Raw genomic sequence first — 12,202 nt, forward strand, 5'->3', positions numbered from 1 at the left:
ATTCTTGAAGGTTCCTTCAGTATAAGGCTAGTTCAGTGCAGCATGACGACATGTACAGAACAGGGAAGGAACTACATTGACTTCAGAAAGTATTCATACTCCGTGACGTATTCCACATTGTGTTGTGTTACAGCCTGATTTTTAAAAAAAAATCTCACCAATCTACAAACAATACCCCATAATGACAAAGTGAAAACAGGTTTTTTGATATTTGTGCACATTTCTTAAACATAAAAAACAGATACCTTATATACATACGTTTTCAGCCCTTTGGCTATGAGACTTGAAATTGATCTCAGGTGCATCCTGTTTCCATTGATCATCCTTGAGATGTTTCTACAACTTGATTGGAGTCCACCTGTGGTACATTCAATTGATTGGACATGATTTGGAAAGTCACACACCTGTCTATATAAGGTCTGACAGTTGACAGGGCATGTCAGAGCAGAAACAAGCCAGGATTGTGTCGAGGCACAGATCTGGGGAAGGGTAACAAAAATAATTCTACAGCATCGAAGGTCCCCAAGAACACAGTGACCACCATCATTCTTAAATGGAAGATGTTTGGAACCACCAAGACTCTTCCTAGAGCTGGCCGTCTGGCCAAACTGAGCAATCGGGGGAGAAGGGCCTTGGTCAGGGAGGTGACCAAGAACCTGATGGTCACTCTGACAGAGCTCTAGAGTTCCTCTGTGGAGATGGGAGAACCTTCCAGAAGGACAACCATCTCTGCAGCACTCCACCAATCAGGCCTTTATGGTAGAGTGGCCAGACAGAAGCCACTCCTCAGTAAAAGGTATATGACAGCCCACTTGGAGTATGCCAAAAGGCACCTAAAGACTATCAGACCATGAGAAACAAGATTCTCTGGTCTGATGAAACCTAGATTGAAATCTTTAGCCTAAATGCCAAGCGTCACATCTGGAAGAAATCTGGCACTATCCCTACAGTGAAACATGGTGGTGGCAGCATCATGCTGTGGGGATGTTTTTCAGTGGCAGGGACTCATACTGGGACAAAAGTTCACCTTCCAACAGGACAAGGACACTAAGCACGCAGCCAAGACAATGCAAGAGGGGCTTTGGGACAAGTCTCTGAATGTCCTTGAGTGGCCCAGCCAGAGCCTGGACTTGCTCCTCAGTAAAAGGTATATGACAGCCCACTTGGAATTTGTCAAAAGGCACCTAAAGACCATGAGAAACAAGATTCTATTTGGCCTGAATGCCAATAGTCACATCTGGAGGAAACCTGGCACCATCCCTACCGGGAAGCATGCTGTGGGGATGTTTTTCAGTGACAGGGACTGGGAGAGTAGTCAGGATCAAGGTAAAGATGAATAGAGCAATGTTCAGAGCAAAGTTTATGAAAAGATGCTCCAGAGCACTCAGGACCTCAGACTGGGGTAAACATGACCCTACGCACACAGCCAAGAAGATGCAGGAGTGGCTTTAGGACAAGTCTCTGAATGACCTTAAGTGGTCCAGCCAGAGCCCGGACTTGATCCCGATCGACCATCTCTAGATAGACCATAAAATAGCTGTGCAGCAAGCTCCCCATCCAACAAGACAGAGCTTGAGAGGATCTGCAGAGAAGAATGGGAGAAACACCCCATTAAAGGTGTGCCAAGCTTGTTGCGTCATACCCGAGAATAATCAATGCTGTAATCGCTGCCAAAGGTGTTTCAACAAAATACTGAGTAAAGGGTCTGAATACTTACGTAAATGTAATATTTCAGTTTCATTTTTTATAAATTTGCTTTGTCATTATGGGGTATTGTGTGTAGATTGATGGGGGGGGGGAATAATACATTTTTGAATAAGGCGGTAACAAAATGTGGAAAAAGTCAAGGGGTCTGAATACTTCCCGAAGGCACTGTAAGTATTCACACCGTTTTGCTATGAAACTCCAAATTGAGCTCAGGTACATCCAGTGCATCCAATTTCTTTTGATCATCCTCGAGATGTCAATACAACTTGATTGAAGTCAACCTGTGGCCAATTCAGGATTTGGAAAGAAACACATCTGTCTATATAAGATCCCACAACTCTCTGTAGATCTCTGAGGCTGTAACACAACAAAATGTGGAATAAGTCAAGGGGTATGAATAGTTTCTGAAGGCAATGTACATGATTCAAGTTTTTGTTGTGGTTTGAGGACTCCCGTTTGTGGTTTTGGTTGTTTGTGTTGCTCATAGGCACTAGTTGCAGAGAGCAGGGCACATATTTGACTGTCTCTGACCACCAGACCACTACACTCTAATGGCTTCATCCTGTACACACCACCCCTGCTCATTCTCATCTCCTGTGCAGCTTAATTTTGCCCTCTGTGTCAAGCTTTTGGATAACCTCCATCTCAAAATCAGCATGGTGGACTCCGGTTTTCCTAAACGCGCCGCCGTACTTGTTTTCCTCCCAGTAGTGATGCCAGTTCCCATGTTGATCGGCTCCATAGCCAAATACCGACACCTGTAGAGGCATTAGCATTAGCATTACTAGTGTTATTAGCATTCTGTTTACTTTCAACCAGGCTTCTCATACCAAAGATACGGCTCTTGATATCAAAGGATACACACCTCATCGCAGATGTGCAGGGCAAATATTATGGCCAGCATGCCCGTGGATGGGTATCTGCCATGGCGCTCTGTCCACCGGTCGTGGGTGTACTTAAAGAATGCTGGATTTATCACCATTACCTGCAAACAAGAGGGTGATTAGCTGTAACGCAACACACAAAAAGCATTAATAATTCAATGTTTTCATCCAAAATGACAATAAAAAATTAAAAATAAACATGTTTTTTCAGCTTTTTCTTTTGTTACATGTACAGTACATTCTACACACATTTGACATAAATGGAGTTTTGATTAGATTTTTCACAGTAATTGCATTGCAAAAATCAAGTTATTTGATATTTTGATATACATAACATTTCTGTAGATAGATAGTAAGTTTACATTGTAAATCATGTTTTCAGAATTTTGTACAATCATTTAAATTGAATAACACTAAGTTTTGAATCAAGTGTTGTTTTTGCGTATCAGTTCATAAACCATGTGCCATGGAATTGGCACATCACAAACTCTTTTCAACTATTTTGCAACCTGTATGGCGCCGCAGTCAACATTTTGTCAAGTAAATGACGAGACTTACCTTATCCTTGTCAGCCCGTACTCGATCTTTCACCCTCATGTATGTCCTGAAGAAACATGAAAGGAAAACAACAATAAAATAGTTTTATTTATTTAACCAGGTGGGTCAGTTGAGAACAGTTCTCATTTACAATGCCAAACATTTGTCACGATTAAAGCGGAACAGTAAAAATTTACACAACAAAGACAACTGTCACATACCTCATTTGCACATACTGTATATAGATTTTTCTACTGTATTATTGACTGTATGTTTGTTTATTCCATGTGTAACTCTGTGTTGTTGAACTGCTTTGCTTTATCTTGGCCAGGTCGCAGTTGCAAATGAGAACTTGTTCTCAACTATCCTACCTGGTTAAATAAAGGTGAAATAAAATGTAAATAATAAAAAACATTAAAAACAGACTGGGGCCTAGATTCAATCAGATCAAGTGGTAACCGGCGATAGCCTACATACTGTAGTGGAGGTGTGACTATGTTGGAGCTGTCAAATCTGTGAGCAGCTGGTCTTGATCATTGTCACAAAGCCACATCCATCCCACTCACGTTAGAAGTCCAGAACGAGAAAGTGTAGACTATTTAGAAATAATGGCACTCAAAAAGAAAATCATTAAACTAAATCATGAGGATTTATATCAGCCTAGTCGAGGTGTAGTTTACACCTCACATTCCAGTGATCGAACTTGTCAACAAGACTGCATGGGATTTCTCTTAATGCGACTCTTAATGCAGCCAAAGGCAATGTCAGCTTTGTGGATATGACAGATCAGACACCACTATGTGGATGTCGGCTTAAGTGGATCTGATTGAATAGAGCCCTAAGACAAGATCAAGGTCAACAATTGTCAACAATTAACTACGCCATCTGTTTTAGTCAGTCAGACGAATACCATGCAGTAGTCAGTTGAGTGCACAAATGCAGCTACTGCAATTTGGGAAGTGACAGAAAAAGCTTGTAATTGGCGTAGAGTAGACCTACGTTTTGATCTCTCCCGTCGACAGGGCGCTGGCTACCCACTGTAGATCACGGAGTTTAAAGGGCAGCAGGACGAGGTGGACCCCAGGGCCGATGTCCACTGCACTCTCAGGGTACATGAAGTGGTGTGTCGTTCTGTTGCCCACGTCCACCTCGAACCCTAATGTGGTGGCTTTATTCATTCTTGACAGCAAAGCGAGAACATTGCTTCAGCTCACAGGCATGTCATGTATGGTGTGTGAGATAACAATCAGACACTGTATTAGATTTATTAACATGGTAACCCTGCAGCTACTGCGCTGTAGTGTACTGTATCCATTCATTCCAGACAGTCAGTCAACCACCTGACTTAACCAATAGTTAACTAATTATGGTGTTGATTGAGCTCATGCGATATGCCTCACTGGTTTCAGGAGATGAGGTAATTGGGTCAGGTGGTTTGTTGCGTGTCTGGAACTGAAGCCTGGTCACTGCAGTTCATCAGGCTCATTATTGCCTAATCCTGCCAATGTGAATAGCGGTGGGTTGTTTGGATCATGGCAGTGATGGGTTTGTGTAATGCCTGCTCTCGCTTTTTAGACTATGTTGGTGTTGTGTGTGAGAAGCAAGATTCTTTGGATTTTCTATTGTGGTTGTTTTGTCTGTTAATGGTTGTTTTGAATGTTTGATTGATTGTGTTGTCTGCGTTGGGTCATGTTTTCTCTGGGCCATACCTTATGACACTGTTATGGGAGTCTATCAAGGAGCCATATTGAGAGCCCAGCAGGTTTCCTGAGTTCCCCACCACTGCACAATTCTTGCATTGAGCTTGTTTGGGTTGGACATCCCTGGCGGGGGGAGCGATGACCTGGAACATCTTCTGGATCACCTCGTATATCGTACGCTCATCGGTGGACCGCTGCAAAGCCTGACGGGAATGTTCAAAACTCACTTTAGATGTGGAACAACAATATCTCACAGGAATAATGCCTGTGCTCTCCTTTGGCTACCAACAAACAAAAACAGGGCAATATACAAGGGTCCTTTTAATATTCAGTACTCAGGAAATCACCAGACTAAATAGATTCTAATTTTGGCAGCTCCAGAGGGAGGCCTTGTGTTAAATGTGCCCCTTCATAACCAGCCAGCCTCTTTGTGGCCATCTTACTAACAATTTTGGCATGGCATTCTTAGCAGACCAAAACTGTGTGTGTGTGTGTGTGTGTGTGTGTGTGTGTGTGTGTGTGTGTGTGTGTGTGTGTGTGTGTGTGTGTGTGTGTGTGTGTGTGTGTGTGTGTGTGTGTGTGCGTGTGTGTGTGTGTGTGTGTGTGTGAGAGAAATGTAAAATTCAGCATTAGTGGAGACTGCATTCGCGGTAAACGCTGCATATGTCGTCCCGATTGGAAGTTGCCGTTGAATTTCTAACGCTTCAGCGATAAAGATTAAATAGAGCCCTAAATTCCTCATATGAATAAAATGATAATTGGCGAGTATATCTGGGAATACATACATTACAGATCCATATACAGTGCTTAGTGAAAGTCTACACACACCTTGCATGATCTTTACATTTTGCTGCCTTAAAATTACATCTAAAAAGGGATTACATTTGATATTGTTTCCCAAAGATCTACACAACCTACTCCACATTTTCAAATACTTGGTGGAAGCACTATTTTCAGCTATTACTACTGTGAATATTTTGAAATAATATCCGACCGACTTTGCACAACTCTTAGAGCAGAGAGTATATACTTTTTCCACATTTTGTTGTGTTCTAGCCTGAATTTAAAATGGATTAAATTGAGATTTTGTGTCGCTGGCTTACAGACAATACCCCATAATGTCAAAGTGTTGTTTTCGACATCTGTACAAATTAATAATACAAATGAAAAGCTAAAATGTCTTGAGCCAATACATATTCAACCCCTTTGTTATGGCAAGCCTAAATAAGTTCAGGAGTAAACATTTGCTTAACAAGTCACAGACTAAGTCATATGGACTCACTCTGTGTCCATTAATAGTGTTTAACATGATTTTTGATTGACTACCTCATCTCTGTACCCCACAATCGAACAGTGAATTTCAAACAAAGACCAGGGAGGTTTTTCAGTGTTTCGCAAAGAAGGGCACCTATTGGTAGATGGGTAAAGATAATAAAAAAAGCAGACATTGAATATCCCTTTGAGCATGATGAAGTTAATAATTACACTTTGGATGGTGTATCAATACACCCAGTCACTACAAAGACACAGGCATCCCTTCTAACTCAGTTGCAAGAGGAAGGAAACCGCTCAGGGATTTCACCATAAGGCCAATGGTGACGTCAAAACTGTTAAGAGTTTAATGACTGTGATAGGAGAAAACTGAGGACGGATCAACAACACAAGACATCACTGAGTACCACTCTTCATATCTTCAAACATGGTGGTGGCTACATAATGTTATGGTTATGCTTGTCATCGGCAAGGAATAGGGAGTTTTTTTGGGGGGGGAAGAAACAGAATAAAGCTAAGCACAGGCAAAATCCTAGATAAAACCTGGTTCAGCTTGCTTTCCAACAGACACTGGGAGATAAATTCACCTTTCGGCAGGACAATAACCCAAAACACAAGGTCAATTATACACTGGGGTTGCTTACCAAGATGACATTGAATGTTCCTGAATGGCATAGTTACAATTTTGACATAAGTCAGATTGAAAATCTATGGAAAGGCTTGAGAATGGCTGTTTAGCGATGATCAACATTCAACGTCATGAATAATGTGCAAATATTGTACAATCTTGGTATGCAAAGCTCTTAGACTTACCCAGGAAGACTCACAGCTGTAATCACAGCCAAAGGTGATTCTAACATGTATTGACTCAAGGGTGTGAATATTTATGTAAATTACATAATTGCTAAAAGTTCTAAAAACATGTTTTCCCTATGATAACATTTTAAGGCAACAAAATGTCGACTGTGCAAGGGGTTTGTAGACTTTCACTAGGCACTGTACCTTGAATTCTTTTCAAATGACTTATTATTGAACAATGGTTACTATATATATAGTAATACAATGGGGGGGCGATCAATGTAATACTACATTATTACTATCATTACTAAGTAGAAATGTATTACATTGTACTGATGTACTTCTAATAATGTACAGATATATTATTTGGGAAAGTGTCAGAGATACTTTCTGTCATTTTTGTTACAATATACAGAATTTTTGCTGTGTGGTCCTACATCTTTAACAATAAGTTGACAGTATTTGGCCACATACATGGTCAGAGTCTTTGGCCCCTGTCATCAATAGTAATGGTCTTACCAGCCACCACTTCAGGGCCAGGGGGTCCATGTTGTTGTCTCTGTCTGTGAGGAAGGGCTGCTGCTGGGGGTCATAGTGCTGAGCGAACCACGCAGAAAACTTAATGTCCGCTGTGCAGGATGGGCACTCACATATCCTGTCTGGACTGAGCACCGTGGCACTGGGTGTTGCCCATGTTCGGTTAACAGCGGGCCCTGGCACAGTCCTGGAGGTGGCATGGGTCTCCATCAAAGTCATAGACAGGATGTTGTTCTTCTGAATGGTGATCATGACAAAGAGAATCCCACCAAACAGAGAAAACAAGCACAACTTCCTCTTGAAAAGCATGACCGGACGTTGTGAGGTAGGTAGGTAGAGAGGTGTACAGTCAGTGCCCTGGGGAAAAGGCAGTCCAGTGATAGGCGTTGGCACCAGGAGTTTCAGTGGTGGAACCCAACTTAGGCAGTCCAGTGTTATTGTCTTGGCTTATATACTTAGTGATTCTGGATTCAAAGGTAAGAACCAGAAACATTCAGCAACTACTTCCTGATGTTCTATCTCCCTGCTGTCCCAGCCAGAGAGATGTCACACTTCTTAAAATCACAGGTAACACAAACATGCAGAAGAATTGGTTGATACCTGAGTTTATAAAGGAAAGAGGGTGTTAGCTGGATTTTGACCCTGGCCTGATGTGTCCCAGTTGATCGAGGAGAATAAGTCCCATGAAACAATTCGACCCAAAAATGTTGTCTGCCGCTTACAAGTGAGACTGCCTTGCTCTGCTCAAGGCAATCGGCAAGGAAATGTAAAAGAGGAAGGGAAACATATAGCCTTCGGTTTCCAAATTCCCTACCCAAGCCTAAAGAAGGCCTCTCATTGGTAAAACCTCCATGTTTCTCTCCAGAGCTCCGGTCTGAATGCACTGCACAGCTTCCTGCTTCTAGAAGACACAAACACACAGCATCAATGCAACGATTCAGAAAACAAAATCAACATCAACCATGCTGCTTACGTAACAAATAGGAGATGGGGAGAGAAATCAATACTCCAAGAGCCACATACTGAACAGTCAACGGCAGCTTTTGATAAACTGCCCATCAATGTAGGGCTAAATACATACCGTATCTTGAAAACATCCATCAAAAATATACTGTGTGCATGGCCATCTGGTATTTACAGTATTTGCACTGAATATATGCGCTCAGTACTAACTCCACTTCTTATCAGCACGATCGATATCAAAGCTTGCACAAATGTAACAGAATCAACCTATTGGCTGTAAAACTTCTGTTGTTAGTACCCCTCTTCCTGTGTGTGCAGAAAGAGGAAATTCAGCAGAACTGTTAACGTGCAGCCTGTTTTCTTCACCTTGAGTTCCCAGAGCACAACACTACCATCGAAGGAGTGGAAAGCCAAAACAACTGTTGCCTCTCGCTGAGGCACGCAACTGAGCCTGAGCGTCCACTCTGCAACACACAAGTTTATAAATAAAGTCACATGCTGGCCCTGCATTAATGCATCTCCCATAGATGCAATATCCCCCCTCATTGGGGCCAGACTCAGTGACACCAGGGGTGCAGAATCACTTGCATTGAACTCACTTGCATTGCATAAGCCAGCCTGCTGACTTCCCTCACTGGGATCCTGCTGCCTCTGGATATTAGCAACAGAGACTCCCCACTTGGCTGCCAAACTAAAGACACAGTGGTTATAGAATCCGAGAGAGGAGGGGTTGGAGGGAGAATTCCCAGGGATCAGCTGATCGTCAGCTGATGCAGTGGAAGAGTTCTGTTAGATGAGATGAGATCATATCAGTGTATCCCTGCCTGCATGTCTGTCTGCCTGTCTGGTCCTGGTGCAGAACAAACATCCCTGCATCTTATCCTCAGAACAGCACAACAAAAGACCCAGGCCCAGACGCTTCACATTCATTATTCAATCAAATGAAGCCAGTAAATCCTGAATTACAATGGCAGGGCAAGAGAGAGAACACCCACATAGGGATACACACAGGGCATCACAGCAGAGTCTGCTTTGTATGTGCCAAGGCATATACACATATGCTTAAAAGGAGTAGCTACAGTGCCTTCAGAAAGTATTCATAACTTTGTTGTGTTACAGCCTGAATTCAAAATGGTTTAATTTTTCTACACACAATACCCCATATCAATACTTTGTAGAAGCACTTTTGGCAGTGATTACAGCACCGAGTCTTTTCTAGGTAAATCTGTAAGAGCTTTCCACTCCTGGACTGTGCCAAACATTAGCCCATTGGTCTATGCAAAATTCTTAAAGCTCATTTTCAGGTAATGCCATAGATTTTAAAGTAGATTTAAAGTGCTGTGGAAAAGTATTTGCCCCCTTCCTGATTGTATCTATTTTTAGGCATATTTTTTATACTGAATGTTATCAAATCTTCAAACAAAACCTAATATTAGATACCTGAGTTAACAAATAACCAGAAAATATATAGAATTATTTTATTTATTGAATTAACAAAGATACGCAACACTCAATTCCCATGTGTGAAAAAGTAATTGCTCCCTTACACTTAATAAAGTTGTCCCACCTTTAGCTGCAATGACTGCAACCAAATACTTCCACATCCCTGGGTCGCTCCTCATTTCAGTTCGCTGCAGCTAGTGACTGAATCAAGCTGCAACAAACACTCAAACTGCACAGTTTTATCACAATCTCTTCATTCAAAGACTCAATCATGGACACTCTTACTGACAGTTGTGGCTGCTTTGTGTGATGTATTGTTGTTTCTACCTTCTTGCCCTTTGTGCTGTTGTCTGTGCACAATAATTTTTGTTTCATTTTTTGTGCTGCTACCATGTTGTGTTGCTACTATGTTGTTGTTATGTTGAGTTTCTACCATGATGTGTTGTCGTGTGTTTCTGCCTTGCTATGTTGTTGTCTTATAGGTCTCTCTTTATGTAGTGTTGTGTTGTCTCTCTTGCTGTGATGTGTGTTTTGTCCTATATTTATATGTATTTATTGATTTATTTATTTTAATCACAGGCCCCCGTCCCCGCAGGAGGCCTTCTGCCTTTTGGTAGGCCGTCATTGTAAATGAGAATTTGTTCTTAAGTGACTTGCCTAGTTAAATAAAGGTTCAATTATATAAAATAAACAAAGTTGTTGGTCAGTCTCTCACATCGCTCTGGAGGAATTTTGGCCCACTCTTGCATGCAGAACTGCTTTAACTCAGTCACATTTGTGGGTTTTCAAGCATGTTTTTACCGCTTGTTTCAAGTCCTGTCACAACATTATTGTTGTCTATCAACAATGACAAGCCACCGGGTCTGACAATCTGGATGGAAAATTACTGAGGATAATAGTGGACGATATTGCCACTCCTATTTGCCACATCTTCAATTTAAGCCTACTAGAAAGTGTGTGCCCTCAGGCCTGGAGGGAAGCTAAAGTCATTCTGCTACCCAAGAATAGAAAAGCCCCCTTTACTGGCTCAAATATCCGACCAATCAGCCTGTTACCAACCCTTAACAAACTTCTGGAAAAATTTGTGTTTGACAAGATACAATGCTATTTCCAGTAAACAAATTGACAACAGACTTTCAACACACATATAGAAAAGGACACTCAACAAGCACAGCACTTACACAAATGACTGAAGATTGCCTGAGAGAAATGTATGATAAAATGATTGTGGGGGCTTGTTAGACTTCAACGCAGCTTTTGACATTATCGATCATAGTCTGCTGCTGGAATTAACTGATGTGTTATGGCTTTACACTGCCTGCTATAATGTGGTTAAAGAGTTATATGTCTAACAGAACATAGAGGGTGTTCTTTAATGGAAGCCTCTCAAACATAATCCAGGTAGAAGCAGGAATTCCCCAGGGTAGCTGTTTAGGCCCCTTGCCATGACTACTACTTTTCCACATTTGGTAACTGATGGATTTAAAATTGTATAACTGCCTTAATTCTGCTAGACATCTCAAGTGGGATTAGGTCTGGACATTGACTAAGCCATTCCAAAACTTAAAAAGTGTTGCATTTTAACCATTTATATGTAGACTTGATTATGTGTTTTGGATCATTGTCTTGCTGAAATACCCATCTGCGCTTCAGCCCACAGATGGATGGCCTGACATTCTCCTGTAGAATTCTCTGATACAGATCAGAATTCATGGTTACTTCTATTAAGGATTAGCCCCTTTTTTTAAATGTTTGCCTAAAATGACATACCCAAATATAACTGCCTGTAGCTCAGGCCCTGAAGCAAGGATATGCATATTCTTGGTACCACTTGAAAGGAAACACTGCGTTTATGGTAATGTGAAAGGAATGCAGTAGAATATAACACATTAGATCTGGTAAAAGATAGTACAAAGAAAAAAAAACTTTATTTTGTATTTTTTTGTACCATCATTGTTGAAATGCAAGAGAAAGGCCATAATGTATTGATGTGCAATTTACAGGTGCAATTTATATTTTGGCCACTAGATGGAATCAGTATATGTGCAAAGTTTTAGCCTCATCAAATGACCAATTGCATTTCTGTTCAAGACTGCCCAAATGTGCATAATTTGTTTACAAATAACTTTTCATGTAAAAAAATTGTGCACTCTCCTCAAACAATAGCATGGTATTCTTTCACTGTAATAGCTACTTCCAATGTTACCGGAAGAAATGGCAGCAGTTTTACGGGTTCCCAACCAATTGTGCTATGTGGGGTTTTTTCACGTTATTTGTAACTTATTTTGTACATAATGTTTCTGCAACCGTATCTTACGGCAAAAAAAGAGCTTCTGGATATCAGGACAGCGATCACTCACC

At 41.3% G+C, this 12,202-nt stretch overlaps 1 protein-coding gene across 5 annotated transcripts in view; it reads right to left on the bottom strand.

The window, feature by feature from the left end:
- Nucleotides 1–1,805: 1,805 nt before the first annotated feature.
- Nucleotides 1,806–12,202, bottom strand: part of LOC112254126 (CMP-N-acetylneuraminate-beta-galactosamide-alpha-2,3-sialyltransferase 2) — a 28,930-nt gene continuing 18,533 nt past the window's right edge. The window contains exons 2-9 of one of the 5 annotated variants that reach the window (XM_024426385.2): nucleotides 8,998–9,184; nucleotides 8,765–8,862; nucleotides 7,418–8,336; nucleotides 4,838–5,031; nucleotides 4,128–4,307; nucleotides 3,150–3,195; nucleotides 2,573–2,692; nucleotides 1,806–2,465 (exon numbers count right to left, since the gene is read on the bottom strand). In XM_024426385.2, coding sequence (XP_024282153.1) covers nucleotides 2,295–2,465; nucleotides 2,573–2,692; nucleotides 3,150–3,195; nucleotides 4,128–4,307; nucleotides 4,838–5,031; nucleotides 7,418–7,744 — 1,038 coding nt within the window. In that variant the 5' untranslated portion in view covers nucleotides 7,745–8,336; nucleotides 8,765–8,862; nucleotides 8,998–9,184 and the 3' untranslated portion in view covers nucleotides 1,806–2,294. Of the gene's footprint in view, nucleotides 2,466–2,572; nucleotides 2,693–3,149; nucleotides 3,196–4,127; nucleotides 4,308–4,837; nucleotides 5,032–7,417; nucleotides 8,337–8,516; nucleotides 8,737–8,764; nucleotides 8,876–8,997; nucleotides 9,185–12,202 lie in introns of those variants that run through there. The other 4 variants (XM_024426388.2, XM_042324174.1, XM_024426387.2 and 1 more) reach the window with 4 other exon arrangements.

The sequence above is a fragment of the Oncorhynchus tshawytscha genome, linkage group LG07 (genome assembly GCF_018296145.1).
Source record: "Oncorhynchus tshawytscha isolate Ot180627B linkage group LG07, Otsh_v2.0, whole genome shotgun sequence".
In the NCBI taxonomy this organism is placed as follows: domain Eukaryota; kingdom Metazoa; phylum Chordata; class Actinopteri; order Salmoniformes; family Salmonidae; genus Oncorhynchus; species Oncorhynchus tshawytscha.